This window comes from Fringilla coelebs, assembly GCF_963513975.1.
Source record: "Fringilla coelebs genome assembly, chromosome: 24".
Taxonomy (NCBI): domain Eukaryota; kingdom Metazoa; phylum Chordata; class Aves; order Passeriformes; family Fringillidae; genus Fringilla; species Fringilla coelebs.
The window spans coordinates 7,632,666-7,654,875 of NC_140050.1; the positions used below are offsets into that span (position 1 = coordinate 7,632,666).

General features: G+C 56.1%; 1 protein-coding gene across 1 annotated transcript in view; it reads right to left on the bottom strand.

The window, feature by feature from the left end:
* PTPRS (protein tyrosine phosphatase receptor type S) overlaps window positions 1-22,210 on the bottom strand; it is a 127,538-nt gene that overhangs the window by 62,888 nt on the left and 42,440 nt on the right. The window contains exons 3-5 of the mRNA XM_084220927.1: window positions 13,698-13,843; window positions 11,912-12,053; window positions 3,082-3,270 (exon numbers count right to left, since the gene is read on the bottom strand). Of these exons, the coding sequence (XP_084077053.1) occupies window positions 3,082-3,270; window positions 11,912-12,053; window positions 13,698-13,843 (477 nt within the window). The remainder of the gene's footprint in view (window positions 1-3,081; window positions 3,271-11,911; window positions 12,054-13,697; window positions 13,844-22,210) is intronic.

The following is a 22,210-nucleotide window of genomic DNA, read 5'->3' on the forward strand; positions in this document are numbered from 1 at the left end:
GCTGAGGAAGGTGGCTGAAGGCTGCCTCCCGTGTCCCCCCTAGATGGCAGCTGAGCAGAGGACACTGGCTTTGCCTTCTGCTCCAAATGTCCCAAGATAAGCAGAAGTATCCATTTTCCAAGGCCACTTAAACTCTCCTCCAGCCTGGATCTCTAAGGCTGAGATGTCCATGATGTCTCAGAGAAGCAGGAGCCCAGCCAGAGCTTCTCCCCATTCTCCTCTGACTGACAACTGAGCTTTGCCCTCAGCCCAAGCCCCAGGCATGGAAAGATTTCCAACTGCTTGGCAATTTGATCTGGAGATGGGAAGGGGGAGCAGAAAGACCCTCCAGGGAAAAGCCCCTGTGGTCAATGATGCCACCCGTGCCCTGGCTGGGGTGAGGACCCACATCCCACACAGGACAGTGGCACTGTGTGACCACGGTCTCAGAGGTCTGTCTGTACTGCCAGCCAAACACCCAGATTTTACACAAATGAGACCCAAACCCCACCCCACAATCTCCTTGTCTGACATTTCGCTTGTTCCTTTTAATGAGCTCATTTGTGTATCTGCCACTCACTGATAATTGATAAAAATGCAGCTCTTCGCACCCCCTGTCCTCCAGCAGCACGGCTGTTATCCTCATGGCCAGGGGGAATCTGGGTGTCTGTCCTGTGCCAGGCACACACAGCTCATTCCTCAGAGGGAACAGTCACTAAACCCCAGCCTGGTTTGGGCTGGATTGGATTAAAGCCCATCCAATTCCACCCCTGCCATGGCAGGGACACCTCCCCCTGTCCCAGGCTGCTCCAGCCCCAGTGCCCACCTGCCCTTGGACATTCCAGAGATCCACAGCTCCTCTGGGCACCTGTGCCAGGGCCTGCCCACCCTCACAGGGAGAACTTCTCCCTGAATCCTCCTAAACCTGCTAGCACAAGGTGATTTACCTGCAGAGCTGCTCCTCCCTGCTGGCAGGGTTCTGTCAGACACCCTCCCCTGGTGCCACTGGGCACCCCAGGGACCCTGTCCCACTGGTGGGGGACAGACCCTGGTGCCACCAGCAGTGTCCTGGAGCACCCCCAGTGCCCTGACGTGTGCTGGTGCCACCCCTCTGGTGGCAGAGTTTGATTTTGGAAAGATGAAGGTATTAAATGAAGATCTGACCTCAGCAGCCCAAGCCTCACTCACAATCCCCCCCAAATCTGCCTGGACTGCCTTGCACAGACACAAGTGCTGACACTGTGCATGGTAATCACCCTCATGTCCATATTCTGCACTCTGCAGGCCTTTCTCTGCAGAACACACAAGGTTTGGAGGGCCATGAAAGCAGATGGAATTGGAGAGCTGGGAAGCCCTGACTGCCCGAGGATCTGCACTCCCTGACACACAGGCAACAGGTTTGTGCCCTGGAGACTACAGGGATGCTTCAGGCCTTCACCAGTTTACTAATTTAAAGCAGCTGTAAATGAGATTAAATCTCAGCAGGTATCTTCTATTTATCAGAAGGGTCAAGGGTTCACTCTGAGGTTAATAAATTCACTGGAATAAAAAGGCAGCACTCAGGTGGCTTCAAGGAAAACACCAGATCAAACCCAGCTGAAGAGTAAAGGCATTCTAGCAAGATGATGAATGTATTAAAAATAATCTGCCTGTGCATTACTCACACTTCAGATCATGGTCACAGAGCATAATATAATTCTAGTTTACCTCTCATTATTTATGCTGAGTGATTTTTTTTATTTGCATTTGCCTCAGCTGTTATGATAAAACAGGGAGGTCAATCTCATCTGCGTTCGTGGGATTCAACAAGCCGTTCTAATTCAACAAAGCAGTTTAAGGATCTGCTTGTGACTTTGCTTCACTGAACAAGGAGGCATTTATGCAGGTGTGTAAAAGCTACACTGAACTGGAGCTGTGCTGAAGCTCTTCCACCAGTGGCCCACAGAACTTGGTGCAGAATCTTTGCCAAACAGGGCTAGAGAACAGCCAGGTGTTCCCACGCCTGGCTGTGCAGATCCAGCAGAACAGTCAGAACTGATTTCTCCAGGGCCAGCAGGGGTCTGGGCAGGAGCAGTTGGCTGTCACTTTACTGAAGAACTTCTGAAAGGTCTAACATGAACAAATCCACTCCAGTTGCCTCACCAAAGCCTCTGCTTTCCCTCTGCCTACAACAATGCCTTTCTTTTGCCAAAGAATCCTTCAAAATGAACCACGGACACCTTTCCTGTAGGCTGGGTCAAAGCAGTCAGCCCCAGCAGTTTGTGAAAAGGATTATTTCTTGGGTTAGTTTTTGTCAAAAGGTGGAACTTGCAAAACTTGTTCCATTTTTGCAGCTATGAATGGAAGTTTTTTATCAGTAGTACTCAAAAATAAGTCCACCTATGCCCTCCTTGCACACACTCTCACACAGAGAACTGGCAGATTTAACAAGTACAAAAACAGCTCCTGAAACGTGAATATTAAGAGATGTCACGTTGCCACACACACAAAACAGCAAACAGAAAACAAACGAGAGAGACAGATGGACAAGCAGATGGGGAAAGATGGAAAACTGACAAGAGCCACGGAGCTGGGGTACATCTGTTGGTGGAGATGGACTCCATGGGCAGAGGCACCCAGGGGTCACTCCAGAACATTCCCAAGAGCTCTCCAGCCGCAGGGACGGTGCTGGGGACACGCTGCAGGAGCTGTTCTTCACCACCAGCTCTGAGGGGCTCTGCTCACACCACGGTGCTGGACAGCCAGAGGCTGCCTGAGACCCCGCACCAGGCGTGTGTGTCTGCCAGAGCGGCTCTCTGTTCCTTTGCGGTTCTTGCTCTGAGCAGCAAAGCCCAGCCCCAGCCAGGCCCAGCTTCCCCTGAGTGCTGTGATCCAGGGAACTCATCTGGATGGGCACCAGCTCCCCTGCTGTCACTGCCTTGCTGCCAGCTGGGCAGCAGAGAATCCAGGAGGGCTCAGACTCCAACCCCTCTGGTGTAGAAGCCAACATCCTCCAACGCCCCAAAGCTCAGCGGCGGCGCCGGCGCCTCCCGGCCCTGCCCCGCTCCAGGACCCCGTGAGCAGCCTGCCCAGCAGCCCTCAGCTCCTGCAGCGAGCCCTCACCTGATCTCAGCTGCTTGATCCTGCCGTTGCTGGCGCTGGGGTCCACGGGCAGGAAGTCCTTGAACCAGGTGATCTCGGGGTCGGGGTTGCCGCTGGCGGCGCACAGCATCGTGGCCGTGCGCGTGCGCTCCACCACCTTCAGCTGCGGCCCCATGTCGATGTTGGGGAAGCCGGGGGGCAGCTGGTCCTCTGGGGGGGGAGAGCAAAGGGAGGGCTTCAGCAGGGGCCAGGGAGCAGCGGCACAGCCCCGGGGAAGCAGCGCTGCCCTGCGCGGGGCAAGCTCCAACACCGAGCGCTCCGAGGCGCGAAACGCGCGGCACGGTAAGGTTTACCAGCTTGGCCCTTCTGGGGGATTAGTTCAGAGTCCCACGGGATTCTACACTTAAGTGAAACCTTTTAAAACCCTTTGGGGAATAGCAGAATAGAATTTGAGAGCCATTAGGGTTGGCAAAGGCCTCCCAGATCCCCAGGTCCACCTACCTGCTAAACCATGTCCTCAAGTGCCACGTCAACTCATTTTTTGAGCACATCCAGGCATGGTGACTCCACCAGGCAGTCTGTTCTATGGTTATTCATGTCTATGTTCTATGTTTATTCCCTTTTTCACTGAATAAATGTTTCCTGTTCCCAACCTGAGCAATTTGGAGCAACTTGAGGCCATTTCCCCTTGTGCTACCACTTGTTACCTGGGAACACAGATCGCCCACACCTCTTGTGAGGGAGCTGCAGGGAGTGAGAAGGTCCTTCCTGGGGTCCCTTTCCTCCAGGCTGAGCCCCCCCAGCTCCCTCTCCTGCTCCCCACAGGATTTGTGCTCGAGTCACCGTGCCAGAGTTTCTGCAGGTGCTGCCAGGAAGCTCTGCCAGGGCAGGGCTGGCACTGCTGAGCAGAGCAGAGGCTGTGTGGGGATCCCTGCACTGCCCAGAACCCTCTGAGCTCTGATCCCTGCACTGCCCACAACCCTGCACTGCCCACAACTCTCTGAACCCTGATCCCTGCACTGTCCTGAGCCCTGACCCCTGCACTGCCCACAACCTCTGAGCAGCCACAGGTAACAGGAGCCTTCCCCTCCAAACCTCCCAGTACAGAACACAAGAGAAGTGATGGAAGAGCCCACGTGGAAAGGGCTGTCAGAGACAGTGGGACTGGGAGAGAAAGGAGAGGAAAATCTCCTCTTCAGCTGCAGTGACCAGAGGGGACACACACAGCAGCAGCGTGCCAAGTGCTGTCAGCCAGGGTGCGATTTTTGGATTTATTAATCCCCAGTGCCGCTGCCCTCCAAGAACAGTGGCACCAGCACCCAGCAGAGAGGCTCAGCCGAGCTTCAGCAGAGCTTCCTGCTCCTCTCACTAATGAGGGTGAGGAGGGCAATCCCAACAATGCTGACTAATTTGTGGTAGCTCCTAGGAAACCCCAGTCCTTCCCCAGCAGTATCTGACCCAGCCCTCACTCCTGGCATGGGAGAGCTCTCTCATCTCAGGAATGCATTTTTTCCCCCAGAACAGGTTTGGGGGAGGGCAGCTTGGGAGGAGGATGCCAGCAGCAGGGTGAGATTTGGGAGGGATCCTCTGTCATCTCCAATGAGCCGTGTCAGGGAATCACAGCCCTGGGAGTCTGTGGCATGGAATCCATCCCAAAACAGGTGAGGGAACAGAAGGGAAATAATGCAGGGAATTAAAAAAAGGTGGGATTCTTAAAAAATGAACATCCATCACAAGCAGCCCCCCAGTGACAGCGATGGGGGCTCTCACAGTGGCACTGAGATGGGGCTGGCCGTGGCTGGAACAATCCTGCCAACTGCAAACACACCCAGAGCTGCTTTCCTGAGGCTGGCACAGGATGGATAAGGAGGAATGGAGCCAAATACAAATGGCACAACCCAGAGACAGCAGGACAAGGCAGAAACCCAGTGGTGGGTGCTTTTTCATGGAATCCCAGAGGGGTTTAGGCTGGAAGGGACCTCAGAACCCACCCAGTGCCACCCCTGCCATGGCAGGGACACCTTCCCCTGTCCCAGGCTGCTCCCAGCCCAATGTCCAGCCTGGCCTTGGGCACTGCCAGGGATCCTGGTGCTGCCCTGGGCACCTGTGCCAGGGCCTCCCCACCCTCCCAGGGAGGAATTTCTTCCTGGTATCTAATCTAAATCACCTCTCTTTCAGTTTAAAGCTGTTTTGGTGCATCTGAAGCGCCTCTAAACCAAAACTTTGTATTGTAAATTGGGGCTGTTCACACACATCTCTAAGCAGGGACTGAGCCAGCCCCCTGAGCTCCCTGGGCTGGGCTGGGGCACTGCAGGACCCCCAAACCGAGCGTTCCTGCGGCCCCCAGCCCCCAGCAGTGCTGCCAGGCCAGCACAGGGGCTCTGGGGATGCTGTGCCTGCACACAGCTCTCAGGCAGGCTGTGATGGCCCTGCCTCCCTCCCTGCTCTCCCCAGCAGCCGTGGGAGGGTGAGCAGCCAGAGCCGCATTGGCTGCAGATGACATCACTATTGATCCCTGCTTTTCCTGCTTCTCCCTGCTTTTCCCTGCCTGCCTCCTGCCTCCCTCCTGCTCCCTGGTGATGCTGCTCCACCTGCCTGCAGCCCCTGCCCCTTCCTGCCAGGAGCCAGCTGGGCACAGAGGGAGCAGCCCTGGTGGGGTGTGTGTGTGCTGGGGGAGGCCTCTACAACCACCAACACCGAGCGCTTCTAATTAAACAAAAACGTTCATCTTGCAGCACAATGTGCAGAATTCCTCTGAGTTTAATTAAAACAACTGCGACTGGAGGCGTGATCAGATTCGAGGATCAGATGAGCAGGGGAAGCATCTCTGAACATCAGAGGCTGCTCCCATTCAAGGGCTCAGATTTCCTTCCTCTCCATCCCCTACCAGCCGGGTTCCCTGTCACAGCGCAGCTACAGCCCCATTGCAGTCCCACAGGACACGCACACACGTGCCCTGCCACCCTCCCCACCCATCCCAACGCCCCCAGAGCTGTCCCTGAATAAACAAGGAACGGTTCTGGTTGTGAATTCTCCTCCTGAAGGCAGCTCAGGCAACTGCAGGAACAAAAGAAGCAGGCACAAGCTGGAGATGCTTCAAGGGCACATCTGGGCAGCTGCTGCTGCTGCTGCAGGCAGAGCTTTCCTGAGCTGCAGCTGCCATGGGAAGGAGCAGCCCCACACCTTGCTCATCCCTGCCCCACACCCTGCTCCCACAGCCCCCCACCCACCCGAGCTGGTGAAACACCTCAGAGCCCCCCTGAGCACAGGAGGCTGAGGAAGAACAGGGAGGAGGGATGCAGAGAGGCAGGGGAAGGGAGAGGAGCCCTTCAGCTGTCATTTACCACCAATCCCACCCGGGGACACGTCCTGAGCCTGGAGCCAGCACCCAGCCCAGGCTGCACACACAGCCCCAGTGGGACAGGGCTGCTCTGGCCCCCTGTCACTCTGCCTGCAGCTCATTAGCTGTGCTGGAAATGAGGATGATTAAGGAGGATGAAGAGGGTGTTGCTGTGCTCTTTTCCCCGCAGGGTGTACACAGCTGTTTAATAATTTAGAGGAGGAGGGTGTGAGCGTGAGCAGACGTGCACGGAGCCGGTGCAGAAAGCCATGAGGATGCTCTGAAGGGAAGAGGAGGAGGGATTTTTCACTCTCCTCCGGAGATGTGGATGCTGGCTGGGCTCTACAGTTGACTGTCCTCATTCAGGGAGGAAGAAGCAGGAATAAGAGATGGAGCAGCTTGAGCAACACGAGTTTTAATTTGGATCAAAATCAAAATCCAGCACTCTTGAACCTGTCCCTGCTCCTTTCATTATGTTTATGAGCACTAGAGCTCCCTGTCCCCAGGTATCCTGGCACTATGTGCCTTGTGAAATTACATCAACAAGTTATTTCCACCCATGTGTCTGTACCTGTACCTGTGTCTCAGCGCTCTGTTACTGCCCAGCCAAAGACAATTCTGATGCAGGGAGGAGTCTCAGTAATGTGCTCTGTCTGTTGATTCCATTTCTTTGGAGCTGAAAGTTGCACTGTGAAAGCAGTAATAGCCTCACAATGCTATTAAAATTTGTGGGCTCACAGGCAATAAAGGCACCCTTGGGTATGTGTGCTGCACCCCAAACCAGCGCAGGCAGTGCCTGTGCTCCCTCCACAAACGTGTCCTCAGGTACCCTCCTTCTACAGGCATCTCAGTTAAAATCACTTTGATGTTATTCAGGAGCTACAGAATTAATCTGCTGTCAATGTCACCCAATTTTCAGGTCACTACAAGAAAAGCAAAACAAGTCAAGTTTGAAGAAAGACTGCCAGGAATCTTCCAAATGGCAAGGTAACATTTTGGAGGGGGCAGCTTCCCTTTCCCGTGGGACTCTCTGCTGAGCATCCAGAGCTGCTTCTTGTTTACCTTTTGTGATTCAAAGCCAACAATTACAAAAAACCCCCAACAAACCACAGGGATCTTGCTAGAACTTTACACATTCCCACACCAGATGTGCTCTTGGAGGAGGAAATGTGCGAGGGAGATTTCAGGCTGGAATTGTTAAAGAAATGTCTGAATACTTCATGAAAGGAAACCAAGAGGGAAACACGAGAAGCTGAGAAAGTCTGTCCACAGCAGCCCCAGTGGCAGTGCAGGAGGGAGCCCTGAGCCCCGAGTGTCCCCCAGCCCCTTCTCCCCCTGCAGCACTCCCAGAACAGCCAGCACTGCCAGGGTGCAGGGGGGGCCAGGGCACACCAAACCCTGCTCCCTTTCACTGAGCTGCACTCATCACTGGCTTCTGCATACAGGAAGCAATAATAATCATCATAACACAGACAGAGATGATAGAGATATAAATGTGGACACAGATGGAATCCCAGGCTGGTTTGGGACAGAAGGGACCTCAGAGCCCACCCAGTGCCACCCTGCCATGGCAGTGACACCTGCCCACTGTCCCAGGGTGCTCCAGGCCCTGTCCAGCCTGGCCTGGGGCACCTCCAGGGATGGATGGGGAGCCCACAGCCTCTCAGTCTGTATCTATCCCAAGAGATGCAGATACAGATATAAAAAATACATATATAAATATAAATATAAATATAAATATAAATATAAATATAAATATAAATATAAATATAAATATAAATATAAATATAAATATAAATATAAATATAAATATAAATATCCTTCTTGGCAGTGGGCAGCTTACAGAATCTCCCCCACCTGGGGCTGGTGTGCCTGTGCCAATGACCTTCCTTCCTGCCTGAGTTACAACAAAAAACAGCAGCAGCTGGAGTCAAAAACAACTGGCAAATGCTTCCCAAATCCACTTTCTCTCCTTTTCTCTGAGCCCTGCAGGAGTCAGCTTTGCAGGCAGTCTCTCCAGCCAGCTGTGGGAAGAGCAGCCAGTCTCCAGAGCCCTCCCAAACTGGGATCCCTGGAGGAGCAGAGCAGGAAGGAGAAGCGAGCCAGCAGAGCTGGTGGGAAGGGACTGTGTGAGTTGAACAGGGTCCATCACAGCTCTGCTGCTCAGGAGCTCCCCAAGGTTTCCTCTCCTGCACTTTCCTGCTCTCAAGTGAAGGCATGTGGGTTCCTACCAGGGTCTGATCCAGGAGCAATCATGAGCAGAAGCAAGAGGGGCTCATGCTCAATCCCTTCAGCACCTACGTCTAGTAGGGAAGAATGCATTGTTTTCTCTTCTGAAAAGAGGAAATATTTTCTGTGTGATTTACTGTTAGGAGACTGCACTGGTGCTGGGGAAATGCTGCAGTGCTGGTGCAGGAAGGTACCCCCAGGCTGCACAGCTGCCCTAGAGCAGCAGCTGGGCCCAGGTCTGCACCCTCCAGAGTGTGCCAAGGTAGCAGGTTCTGCAAATGACAGCTCCATCCATCTGCAGGCTGTGGAGCAGCCCCCTCCCTCTGCTCAGCATCATCCCTGCCAGTGAGAGCAGAGACAGGGAGGAGGAGGCTGAGCAGGGAGAGAAAAGACAAACAGGAGAGTGGGTGAGTGCAGAAGAGGGGAGGAACAGGAGAGGAGTGGATGCCAGCATGCTCACTTTGTCATTGTGCAGATCAGTGCCTTTGGCTCGCTGCTTTTCCCTTTCCCAGCGCTGGAAAGCACAGATAAAGAGGAGACAAACTCTGCTGTGTGAGAGCTGAGCAGTGCTGGAGGATGGAGCTACTCCAGCTGAGAGAGAAGGGGGGATATGCTACAACATCTGCTTCCCTGATGCTCCTCAGCATCGCCCTGGCCACCCTGCAGGTAACCCCTGCTCCCCCAGTCCCATGAGCAGGTACCCCAGTGCTCCAGCAGAGCCACAGCAGGTCCCTGAGAGCAGAGCCACAGTCAGAGTGCCCTGGTGGGCCCAGCACAGGGTGGGATTAGTCAGCAGTGGGCAGAGGCAGCCCCTGAGCTGTCGCTGTCTCTGGCTGATGGGGATGGTGCTGAGCCCAGAAGGAAGAGCTGCACGAGGACACCTACACAGACAGGTCCCTCAGGACGGTCCCTGAGCTCAGCTCAGCCCTGGTTCATCTCCACAGCTCCCTGGCAGGAGGCTGTGCCAGCTGGGATGGGGCTCTGCTGCCAGGCAGCCAGAGAGAGGAGCAGGGAAGGGCTCAGGGTGGACACAGCAGGAATGTCCCTGTGGAAGGGCTGCTCAGGCCCTGGCAGGGGCTGCCCAGGGAGGTTTGGGATCCCCAGCCCTGCCCAAGGAACAACGGGACACGGCCCTGAGTGCTCTGGGTGGGGACAGGGTGGGGATGGGGCAAAGGTTGGGCTTGGTGACCTTGGAGGTCTTCCCAACCCTGATGATTCAGAGGGGCAATGATCCCACACCCTGCAGCTCACTGCAGTGGGCAGGGCATTAAAACCCCTGAAGGCAGCAGGGGCAGAACCTTCCCCTGCCACTGCTTGGGGCTCAATTCAGGGGTGCAAGTTCTAAATATCACTGCAAGGGCAGAGCCTTCCCCTGCCACTGCTTGGGGCTGAATTCAGGGGGTGAAAATTCTAAATATCACTGCAGGGGCAGAACCTTCCCCTGCCACTGCTTGGGGCTCAATTCAGGGGTACAAACTCTGAATATGACTGCAGGGGCAGAACCTTCCCCTGCCACTGCTTGGGGCTGAATTCAGGGGGTGCAAGTTCTAAATATCACTGCAAGGATAGAACCTTCCCCTGCCACTGCTTGGGGCTCAATTCAGGGGGTGCAAACTCTGAATATGACTGCAAGGACAGAACCTTCCCCTGCCACTGCTTGGGGCTCAATTCAGGGGTACAAACTCTGAATATGACTGCAGGGGCAGAACCTTCCCCTGCCACTGCTTGGGGCTCAATTCAGGGGGTGCAAGTTCTGAATATGACTGCAAGGACAGAACCTTCCCCTGCCACTGCTTGGGGCTGAATTCAGGGGTGCAATCTCTGAGTATCACTGCAAGGGCCCTTCTCCCAGGCTGTCACAGCTCCAGAGGAATCCATGGGAATAAGTGTGAAGAATGAGGCTCCCACCCTCTGGGATATCCACAGTTAGACACACTCCTGTCACACTGCACCGTTCCAAGCTCCTGACAGCTCCATCCCACCACCTCCCTCCAACAGAAGGTTAAATGCCATGCCAGGCACAGAGCTGCACACACATCTAAGGCACCTACACAAATCTGTCAGGCATGACTGGACCACGGCCCCCACGCTCCCAGGCAGCCAAAATCCTGACAGCACAGAGCCCAGGCAGGGATATTCCCAGCTGAAAAGGGAGGCTGGGGGCTTTGCCTTGTGCCCCTCGTGTCTGGTGTGGATTCCTTGCAGCACTCTGGGAGTCACACACCAGTTCTGCACTATGAAGGATGTGCTCACTGCCTGTTCAAACTTAAATATCCAAAAGGATTTGAGCTGCTCCTGGGGGGAACACTGGAATTGCTGAGTGGCCCATAGGCAGAGCTACCCCTTGGCCCTGTGGGGCTCCTGCCTGGAGCTCCTGGCATTGTTGTTAGTCTTGTTCACTGCAGAGAGAAGGGCTTTTACTGCTGCTGCTACTCAAACACCCCTGGCTTCATCCACAGCCGAGCTAAATTCCCCTTGGGAGCTCTCAGGCAGTTATCCAGCACCCCATTCCCACCAGGATCACCTGCACTGCCCTGTGGTGTGAGCAGAGAACGTCACTGGTGGGTGCTCCACACCTCAGACGGGTCAGGCTTAGTGGCCAGCACTCCCCACAGTGATTCTGGGGATCTCCAGGGCAATAGCAGCAAACATCCAGAGGCATCCAGAGCAACAGCATGTTGTTCCCTCCCCCACACCCAGTTCAGGGAGCATATTTCAAACAGATGACACGAGGGAGGCATCCATGTAAACATCCTCTGTAACAGGGACAAGTGGGAAAAAGAACCAGAACAAAATGGAGAATGGAATTGTTTCCTTGGAGAGTGCACAGAGCCAAGGAGCTCTGGGAAGAGGGGAGAAGCCCAGAAAGCCACAATAGTCATCCTGCACAAGGAAGAACGTTTGTCCTGCTACCAAATGTGTGAAAGGCCATGCAGATCCACAGTGACCTTGAGCCCAGCCCATTCAGTGACTCCTCAGTGAGGGTTTCCCTGGAGCTGCATTTCTGTGTGAATAATGGGGAGCTCCTGGCGCTGCTCCTGAAGCTGGGAAGGAGGTTTTGGAGGGGAGGAAGATCATGAGATAACTCAGGTTGGAAGGAACCAGCACACCATCAGTCAAACCTCCTGAAGTGAGCTTTAGCTCTGCTTCTTACACAGCACCTCCAGGGCTCTCTGGGGTCAGAGCAGCAAACAGACCTGATGGTCAGAGCGAGCCCAGCCAAGCCCAGGAGGATTCTGTGGGTTTCTGAGAGCCCTCCCAGCAGCTGGGGCAGGTCCTTACCTCGGAGCACGGTGAGCTTGGCGTGGACAGTGACCTCCCCATGCGGGTTCTGAGCGACGCACTCGTAAATGTTCTCGTCCCGCGGGGTCCGCAGGGGCTGGATCCGCAGCACAGCTCCTGCACTCTCGTCAAACTCAATGGTCTGGGGACAGAGACACACCCTGTCAGTGCCCTGGGGTGCTGAGAGACACCCCACACCCACACCATCAGTGTCCTGGGGTGCTGAGGGACCCCACACCCACCATCGGTGTCCTGGGGTACTGAGAGACATCCCACACACACCATCAGTGCCCTGGGGTGCTGAGGGACACCCCACACCCACCATCAGTGTCCTGGGGTGCTGCTGACACCCCACACCCACCATCAGTGTCCTGGGGTGCTGAGGGACCCCACACACCATCAGTGTCCTGGGGTGCTGAGAGACACCCCACACCCACCATCAGTGCCCTGGGGTGCTGAGAGACACCCCACACACACCATCAGTGTCCTGGGGTACAGCTGACACCCCACACACCATCAGTGCCCTGCTGACACCCCACACCCCACACACACAATCGGTGTCCTGGGGTACTGCTGAGGGACCCCACACCCACCATCACTGCCCTGGGGTACTGCTGACACCCCACACCCACCATCAGTGTCCTGGGGTGCCTCTGAGGGACACCCCACACACACCATCAGTGTCCTGGGGTACAGCTGACACCCCATACACACCATCAGTGTCCTGGGGTACTGCTGACACCCCACACCCCACACACACCATCAGTGTCCTGGGGTGCTGCTGACACCCCACACCCACCATCGGTGTCCTGGGGTGCTGAGAGACACCCCACACCCACCATCACTGCCCTGGGGTACTGCTGACACCCCACACACACCATCAGTGTCCTGGGGTACTGCTGACACCCCCCCAGACACCATCACTGCCCTGGGGTACTGCTGACACCCCACACACACCATCAGTGTCCTGGGGTGCCTCTGGGGGACACCCCACGCTCTGCACAGCCTCAGCAGCCCCTCAGCCCCCACGCCCAGCCTGGCTCTCCCCCCAGCTCCGGGTGACAGAGCTGTCACAGCCAAACCCTGCCAGTGACCAGTGACCCACCAAACCCCAGGGTGCATCTCAAAGCTCTGAAGGAACCTGGTGATGGGGTGTGGGGGTGTTCAGAGCACAACTGGGGTGAAGGGGGACAAAACAGACCAAAGGAAAACCAAATAAAAATGGACCCCCCCTTGCTCCTCCATCTGCAGGGGCAGCTGACACCACAAAGCTCCTCTGAGCACACAGCTGCCTGGCAGGGCTGAGTCCCACAGCAAATTCCACAGCATGACCTCCCAGTCCTTGCTCCTCTGCTCTCATTTCTATCTAAACAATGCCAATTGCTTGGCTCTGGTTGCCAACAACTGCAGTGTTTACTCCAGACTGTCCCAGGATTAAAATGCTGGGCCACAGATGGGTATGAAAGGTACATTTACAGAGTACCACCAGCTTAGTTGGGGTTTCTCAGGAAAGCAGGAAGTTATATTATATCCCAGGAAGGGGAAAAACCAAACAAAACAAAATACAAATCTTCAATGACACAATTGAGCCAAGTTCTCTCTGGCTTTGGAACAAACCCAGCTGTTGACATGGCCAAGAGCTTGCATTTCTCTCCTCCTGCTGTTAAAACTCCTCCCCTCCCAAATTTCCCTTTATTATCAGGTCTGAGGGTGGCCAGAGAGGAGCAGGGGCTGCTCTGTGTCAGCCTCTCTTCCCAGAGACACCAGATCCAAGGACATCTCTTACCTCAAACCTCTGAGAGTTCACCTTCTTCCCTTTCTTGTTCCAGGTGACCCTCGGCTTGGGGTCTCCAGTGGCTTGGCACACGAAGGAGGCCACCCCTCCTGACACACCAATTTGGTCCACAGGCTTTTTAATGAACACAGGGGGACCTTGGGGACAAAAAGGAGACACCATCAGTGGCAGCCACAAAGACAAACTCTAATAAACACGGGTTGTAATTAACAGTAGTGTTGGTGCTGCTGTTCTTAATGATCCCAGCTGAAATTAAACCTCTTGGCCTTTTTCAGAGCAGCCTTTACCTCCACTCCACACATGAAGCAGCTCCAGCAGAAAATGATTAAGGGCCTGATCCTACAAAGAGACTTCAATGCTGCAAAACCTCTTTTACTCCTGAAAAGTGGACTTTTAAATTGTTTTGTACAGGGGAAATTACCCTTGCAAAAGCCATCTAATGAGCATCACCAGAAGCTGGTAGAGCTGAAAACAACACCTGGAAACAGTGAACTGCACTTCCCAGCTCCTTGGAGATGGCCAAACCACCAGGACCAGGGGAGACCTACAGGAAACAGCCAGGGAAGGGGAGAAGGTGGGAGGAGGACGTGGAACAGATGGGGCAGGGGCTGGCACACGGAGACCCTGAGCACAGGGGTGTCAGAGAGGGGGATGCCAGCAGCTTTAGGGTGTGAAATGCCCTGGGCTGTGGCACCTCTGCTTTCACCTGCAAGTCCTTCCCATGGCCCCCACGGTCCCTTTACAGTCTGATGGGACCAGTCAGACCCACGGGGTCAGCTCAGCTGGCACAGCCAGGAGCAGAGCCCAGCCCTGCAGCTCCCCTTCCCCTGCCCAGCACCAGGCTCCCAGGAAAGGCTCCCCTGGAATTCCTGCTGCTCCAGGAGGGAGCCACAGCCTCCTGCAGCCTCCCCAGAGCCAGGAGCAGGGCAGCAGTGCCTCAGCACCCCCAGCACCCTCTGCCCAGCCCCAGAGAACAGCACCTGAGCCCTGTCCCTCAGCCCCTCCCTGCTCCCACCAGCATCCCCCTGCCCTCAGAGCATCTCTGCAGAGCCTGGCACGGGCTCTCAGCTCTCAGGGGCTGCTCACCAGAGAAAGCCAAGGCCATTTGTGCAGAGCCCACGCTGCCCCCACCCTCTGGGAGCCCTCCTTCCCTGCTCTAACCTGTTTGCCTTGAACGGTTTCCTCTCATCTAGTTAGTTTAAAATTTATTGAAATATTTAAATCACAAGGCCACAGCTGTCTTCAAATAAAATCACTCAGATCATAAAGCTGCCGTCTGTTTTCTTGAGAAAAGCAGAGCATGTGACTCTGGAATGTGTGTATTTATCTGCTCATACTCGGGGGCTATAAAATGAGATGGAAACAGCCTCCCCCAGGGCTCACCAAGGGGAGCTGGGGAGAAGTCTCCAGGGTCCTTTAGGGGTCAAAACACCAAAGGAAGCCTTCTCCCCTTCCCTGCCTGCCGTGGCCAGCAGTATATAAATAAAAGGCACTGAGCAAGCTCATGTGATGCAATCAAGCATTTGTTTCCATGCTGGAGGTAAATACAATTTGCTGGAGCTGTTTACGTCCCCCCGAATGCTGTGTGTACAAAGCACTGCATTTATAAATATCCAAATCTATATTTAGAGGTCAGAGCCTTCTTTGCAATGTTACAGCTAAAGGTTATCAGGCGAGTCCCGCTGGAGGAACTGCACTGGGGGATCTGTCTTCCATCTGAGAAAGGTAAAACCCAAACTTTGCTCCAGGCTAAGCTATAAATGCTCGCTCTGCCCTGACTTCCTTCCTGCCCTCAGCTCCGCTCGATAGCTGAAGGGTTTGCAGAAGTCAATTCTGAAGGTACAGCTAAAAACATCCAGGGCTTTTAAGAACGCTTTATTGATGCAAGTTCATTTCCTAAAATAAAAGCCCCTAATAAACCTTAATGTCACGTATACATTTAAATGGGCGCAGGCTGCATGATGAGAGCTGAGACGAGGAGAAAAACAAGGTTCTATTTCCGTCCCAGAACGGGGTGGTGCTCCAAAAACCCTGAATTTGGGGCTCAGCATCCTCAGGGGGTCCTGTGCTGCCTCAGCTGGGGTGACTGGGGGTGGGCATGGGGCTTCTCCTGAGCCCCTGCAGCTCCCAGCCAAGCCAAAATCCCCACCTGAGCCACCAGACTTTGCTACTCACTGGGAAAACGGGTGAGAATCAGAGATAAACTGTTGATTTGAAAATTGCCCAAGCCTCTGAGCTGCAGGTTTGGTTCCTCCCTCCTCGTGCTCTCCCCCCCTGCACCCCAGGGACCCCACTGGAACCCCCTCAGAGGGGTTTGCCCTCCTCTGCCAAGACTGCAGGACCACGGCCTTCAATAAATAAATGAAACTCAAGGAAATACATTTTCCAGACAACACACTGACAGTCCAGGGGATTTTATATCACTTCCCCAACCTTCCCACACGGCTAGCTGAGAACAAGCCAGGTTTGGAAAGGCTGAGGCTGAGTTCCATCAGTCCAGCAGTCACAGAGATAATTTTTCCCCCTTTCTCTCCTTGCAGAGTAGAAAAACCCACTTTCCGTGCAGTGTCAAAATAGGAATGGAAAAATCTGGAGCTTAAAAGAATTTTCCTACTACAAGAGGCTTCCTGCAGGGTCTGGGCCTCCAGGGGGGAGGCTGAAAGGAGCGGTGGCTGCTGTGTACCTGTGATCCTGCTCCACAGCTCAGCACAGAGCCATCGAGCCAAAGCCCAGCTCTCCCTCCTGCCCCTGCCCACACACTCCCCAAAAACAACCAGCACAGGCTGGAGAGCTGCCACGGGCTGTGGGGACAGGCAGAGAGGGATCCCTCCCTCTTGGTTCATGGGGACAGGCAGAGAGGGATCCCTCCTGGTTCACATGGACAGGGAGAGAGGGATCCCTCCCTCCTGGTTCATGGGGACAGGGAGAGAGAGAGGGATCCCTCCTGGTTCCTATGCCCTGAGACAAGGAGAGAGGGATCCCTCCTGGTTCATGGGGACAGGGAGAGAGAGAGGGATCCCTCCTGGTTCATGGGGACAGGGAGAGAGGGATCCCTCCTGGTTCATGGGGACAGGGAGAGAGGGATCCCTCCTGGCTCCTGGGGACAGGGACAGAGAGAGGGATCCCTCCTGGTTCTTGTGGATATATAGAGAGAGAGGGATCCCTCCTGGCTCCTATGGATAGAGAGAGAGGGATCCCTCCTGGTTCCTGGGGACAGGGAGAGAGAGAGGGATCCCTCCTGGTTCTTGTGGATATATAGAGAGAGAGGGATCCCTCCTGGTTCCTATGGATAGAGAGAGGGATCCCTCCTGGTTCATGGGGACAGGGAGAGAGAGAGGGATCCCTCCTGGTTCCTATGGATAGAGAGAGGGATCCCTCCTGGTTCCTATGGATAGAGAGAGGGATCCCTCCTGGTTCCTATGGATAGAGGGATCCCTCCTGGTTCATGGGGACAGGGAGAGAGGGATCCCTCCTGGTTCCTGTGGATAGAGAGAGAGATCCCTCCTGGCTCCTGGGGACAGGGAGAGAGAGGGATCCCTCCTGGCTCCTGTGCCCTGGGACAGAGAGAGAGAGAGGGATCCCTCCTGGTTCACGTGGACAGGGAGAGAGGGATCCCTCCTGGCTCCTGTGGATAGAGAGGGATCCCTCCTGGTTCCTATGGATAGAGAGAGAGGGATCCCTCCTGGCTCCTGTGCCCTGGGCTCCACAGGATTTTGGGGTTCAGCTGAGAAGGGTGGGGGTCTCCTCCTCCTCCCCCAGCCCACGGGGGAGGGCTGCACACCCAGGCAGTTCCTCACCAAACATGAAGATGCTGCTGCCTCCTCTCCCCCGTCCTCCTTCCCTCCTCCATGTGACACCAGAGCAGGAAAAGTTGTTTGAACACAGTCATGTAAAAAGCAGCCAACATGTCCCTGTAAGGATGACACACCAGGCTGAGAGCTCTGCAGCAGGGAGGCTGGAGGGATGTGGGAGTGGGAGAAGGAGGGACAGCTCAGCCTTTGCAGCCAGAGCCCCTCAGGAAGGGCTGCCACGCCGGATGGGCGGTGATGGACGAGCAGCCAGGGAGACAGCCCGGCCACCATATGCCTGTCTGGAACATCAAAACCCAGAGACAGGGAGAGGCATGGGGAACCCAGGGGTGCTTTGAGGGGTGGGAGAGAGGCAGGAGAACAAATGAGCTTCACATATCTGAGCTGACAGCTGATGGCAGCAGGGGGAGAAGAAGAAAGAGCCAGTTCTGGATGGGCACCACGTCCCTGCCCTGCCCTGCCCACGCCTGGACAGAGCTGGCGGCTCTCCTGTGGCACCTGGGGGTTATGGAGGGAGCCTGGGCAGGAATGGGGGCTCCCTGAGCAGGAATGGGGGCTCCCTGAGCAGGAACTGGGGCTCCCTGAGCAGGAACTGAGGCTCCCTGAGCAGGAATGGGGGCTCCCTGAGCAGGAACTGGGGCTCCCTGAGCAGGAACTGAGGCTCCCTGAGCAGGAATGGGGGCTCCCTGAGCAGGAACTGGGGCTCCCTGAGCAGGAACTGAGGCTCCCTGAGCAGGAATGGGGGCTCCCTGAGCAGGAACTGGGGCTCCCTGAGCAGGAATTGAGGCTCCCTGGGCAGGAATTGGGGCTCCCTGAGCAGGAACTGGGGCTCCCTGGGCAGGAATTGGGGCTCCCTGAGCAGGAATTGGGGCTCCCTGAGCAGGAACTGGGGCTCCCTGAGCAGGAATTGGGGCTCCCTGAGCAGGAATTGAGGCTCCCTGACACACCACGGGACAGGAGCAGCTTTCTGTACAGCACCCCAGAGCTGCTGCTCCCTCCTGGGCTCCACCTGAGCTTTGGGGCTGCTCCCACACAGATGGGGCCATGTCCCCTTTCCACTCTCCTCCTGGCCCCACAGGTGCCAAGGAACAGGCTGGGGGATGTCCCTAGCCACCAGGGTGTCTTTCCCCACTGTCCCTCTGTCCCCCAGGCTGTCCCTGTCTGGTGCCTCTGCACCCCCTGGCCCCCATTCCAGCTCTGTGCCCTCGCCCCCAGCCCCCAGCAGAGCCCTGGTGCTGGCTGCAGGTGACAATCCTCACCTGTGTGCCCCACACCCCCTGCTCCCAGCAGAGCCCTGGTGCTGGCTGCAGGTGACAATCCTCACCTGTGTGCCCACACCCCTGCTCCCAGCAGAGCCCCTCGGCACTGGGCTGCCAACAAAGCAAACCCACTCGCTTTCCAGCTGGCCTCACACACGGCAGCAGGAGCCTGCCTGAAAGGGCCCCTCGCCCACAGCAGCAGCAATCCACGGAGACAAAGCAGGGCAGCACAAACCACGTACTTCAGAGGGATTTTTCCCATTTTTGGAGCCTGCTGGCAGCTCTCTGGAAGCCCACACGCCCGTCCTGCCGACCCACACCGAGCTGCAGCTCCTCCCCGGGCAGTGACCGACCCTCAGCACCCACGGGGAAGGAGCAGGCTGTCCCCTGGCTGTCCCCAGACTGTCCCCAGGCTCTCCCCAGGCTGTCCCCAGGCTCTCCCCAGGCTGTCCCCAGGCTCTCCCCAGGCTGTCCCAGGCTGTCCCAGGCTGTCCCAGGCTGTCCCCAGGCTGTCACCTGGCTCTCCCCAGGCTGTCCCCAGGCTGTCCCCTGGCCCTAGGGTGCCCCAGGCTGTCCCCAGGCTCTCCCCAGGCTGTTCCCAGGCTGTCCCCTGGCCCCAGGGTGCCCCAGGCTCTCCCCAGGCTGTCCCCAGGCTGTCCCCAGGCTGTCCCCAGGCTCTCCCCTGGCCCCAGGGTGCCCCAGGGTGCCCCAGGGTGCCCCAGAGCCGAGGCTGCAGCCGGGCACGGCAGGGAGGGCAGTCCCTGCTGCCTGCTGAGTGCCCTGCACACCTGCACAGCCCTCCTGGTGCTCAGCACTCCCAGCCCAGCCTGAGCCCCACATCCCCAGGGAGAGCCCAGAGGGAGAGGGTCCGTGCTGCAGGGGAGGCAGAGGCAGCTCCCATCCTCGCCCAGAGACCTCAGCAGAAGGAGATTCCCCATTTTGTGCACACACAGACAGACAGACAGACAGACAGACAGACAGGCAGCTCCTCTGAGAGCAGAGGCAGCAGACAAGGCACTGGTGGCTGATGTGATTTTGCTTTTGGCTGTTCCAGGCTCCAGAGCGCTCCCATAATTGGGATTCTGGCTCTGGAGCAAACCCGGCCGACCTTGGGCTCGCCCTTGCTGCACCCCCAGCTGCCACACGAGGCAGGGAGGTGACAGCCCTCGTCTCTCACACCTGTCTGTCTGTCCTGTCCAGACACCTCACGCAGCTCGGAGCAGGGACGGTCTGGAACAGACCTGCTCCACACTCAGCACCCCAGGTGGCACCGAGCACAGCTGCAGCCTGGGAAGACAGAGAGGAAAACAAAATAACACAAAAACCTCACCAGAGAGAGCTCGGAGACCTTCCCCAAGAGGTGCTTCTTGGGGGAAGAAGATAAAAATTGAAATTCTTCTGGAATTTCCCAATAACCAAGCCATGTCACCTGGAATGAGACAGCTCTCCCTGTTATTTCTCACCTCCTGCCAACTTCCAGAGCAACCTGGAGCAAATTTGATGGCCTTCCCACTGCCATGCACAGGATTAAACACCCCCCCCTCCCTTCTCCTCCTCTTCCTCCTCCCTCTTCTCTTTGGTTTCTGGTCTAGTGGAACACCACCTCCCTTTTCCACCCCTGCTGGTGGGCTCCCAGCTGGAGAACGAGCCCAAGGTGCTGCACAGCCCCAGCCCTGGGCAGGTGTGCTGTGAGCTGCTGCCCAGGAAGGTGGGGCTGGGCTCCAGCCACGCTGCAGGGTCCAGTTTCACACAGAGCTGCTGCTGGGGTCTGCCTGTCCATGGAGACCCCTGCCCTGACCTGGAGCAGGGGGGCAGCCAGGGGAGCAGCTCTGCCAGCCCAGGGGACAGGGAGATGAATGGGGAGCAGGAGGCAGGAAGGGTGGGAGAGCCAGTGGGAATGAGAAGCCATCAGCAGGGAAATTGGCCCAGAGTGGGATCCTTGGGGCTGACCTGTGCTGGGCAGGAGCTGGACTCTGATGCTCCCCGTGGGCCCTTCCAAGGGAAGAGAACTGGAGCAGGCTGGAGAGGAGGGAGGTGCTCAGAGCCAGAGCAAGGAAGTGAAGATGAGATGGAGGAGACAAACCACAGAGCAGATGAAAACAGGAGAGAGCAGCCAAATTTGAGGCAGATGGAGAGTGGGGAGCAAGGATGCTGTGTTGGGAATGGGTCTGTGCTCCTCAGCAGAGCACTGGGGAGCGGGGGGGCTGCAGGAACACAGCTCCAGAATTCCCCTTTTCCCTTCAGGACAAGTGAGAAAGCTCCAGAATTCACATTTCCTTCAGGACAAGTGAGGGAGAAGGACTGGGGAGGAGTGTCTATGGAGACACTCCACAGGACTGGGGACACCCCTGGAGAGGTCCTGCAGACACTCTGGACCTCATGAAATCCAGGGTTTTACTGACAGATTCTGCACTTTTTCTTTCTGAGGGCTGTTTCTCAGCGCCTCACAAATAAAATTAAAATGAAGGTTTTCTGACAGAACAAACAAAGAGGGAGTGAATTATATTCCATTTCCCCGTCAATAACTTCTCCCCAGCCCAGTTGTCTTATCATCATAAAAAGTCCATTAGGCAGTAATTGGGGAGGCAGGGCTGGCCCGGGGAACAGGAGCACGCTCGCTCCCCAACTGGCCTTTTCTGGGAAGGCAGACAGGATAATTATAGGCTTCAGATGGAGACTTCCTCTCACTGTCAGCAGCTCTTGGCTCCCTTCAGGGAGATGGGACTGGCAAGGTTGGGCAGAGGAGGGTAAAAAAAGACCGAGGATGTTTTTTTAGAAGAGAAATGCTTCCACCTGGCTATTCCCCTGCTGCTGAGCCACCACAGCCCTCACCTGCCTTGGAAGAGCTGGGTTTCCACAGGATGCAGCCTGTTCCCCTGCAGGCAGGGGCAATGTCACCTGCAGGATTGCCCCTCTCCTTCCCTGCAAGGCCCCAGAGGAGGAAGGACAGCAGTGAAAGATGGCACCAGCACGGAGCTAACACACACAGAGAATGGTGAGGAAGAGGAAGAACTCGTTTAGGACCTTCACTACACAAGGCCAGCAGTCCCAACCCTGTGGCAGCTCCCTTCTCCCCTTGGCTGGCCTGAGGCAGCACATGCCAGGCTGCTCTCACATGAGGATGGGGGTCTGGCACATCCCCACCAGCTCCTGCCTGCAGTGCACTGGGATCCAGACCCTGGGGAGGGAGGGATGAGCCTGCAGCCCTGGGGCAGGAGGAGACTGAGGCTGCCAAAAATCTGCTCCTGGTTCTGACATCCAAGGTGAGAAAAACCCTGTCATCCTGCCTGCTGGAGGGGAAGCATAATCCCTGCTCCTGGTCTTTCAAACTGCTGGTTTTCAGGGACAGGGCTGCTCCTTATCACCTGGGAGCAGCAGCTGGGATGAAGTCATCCCGTTGTGACTTCAGGCTACCACTGCACATCCCTGTGCATGG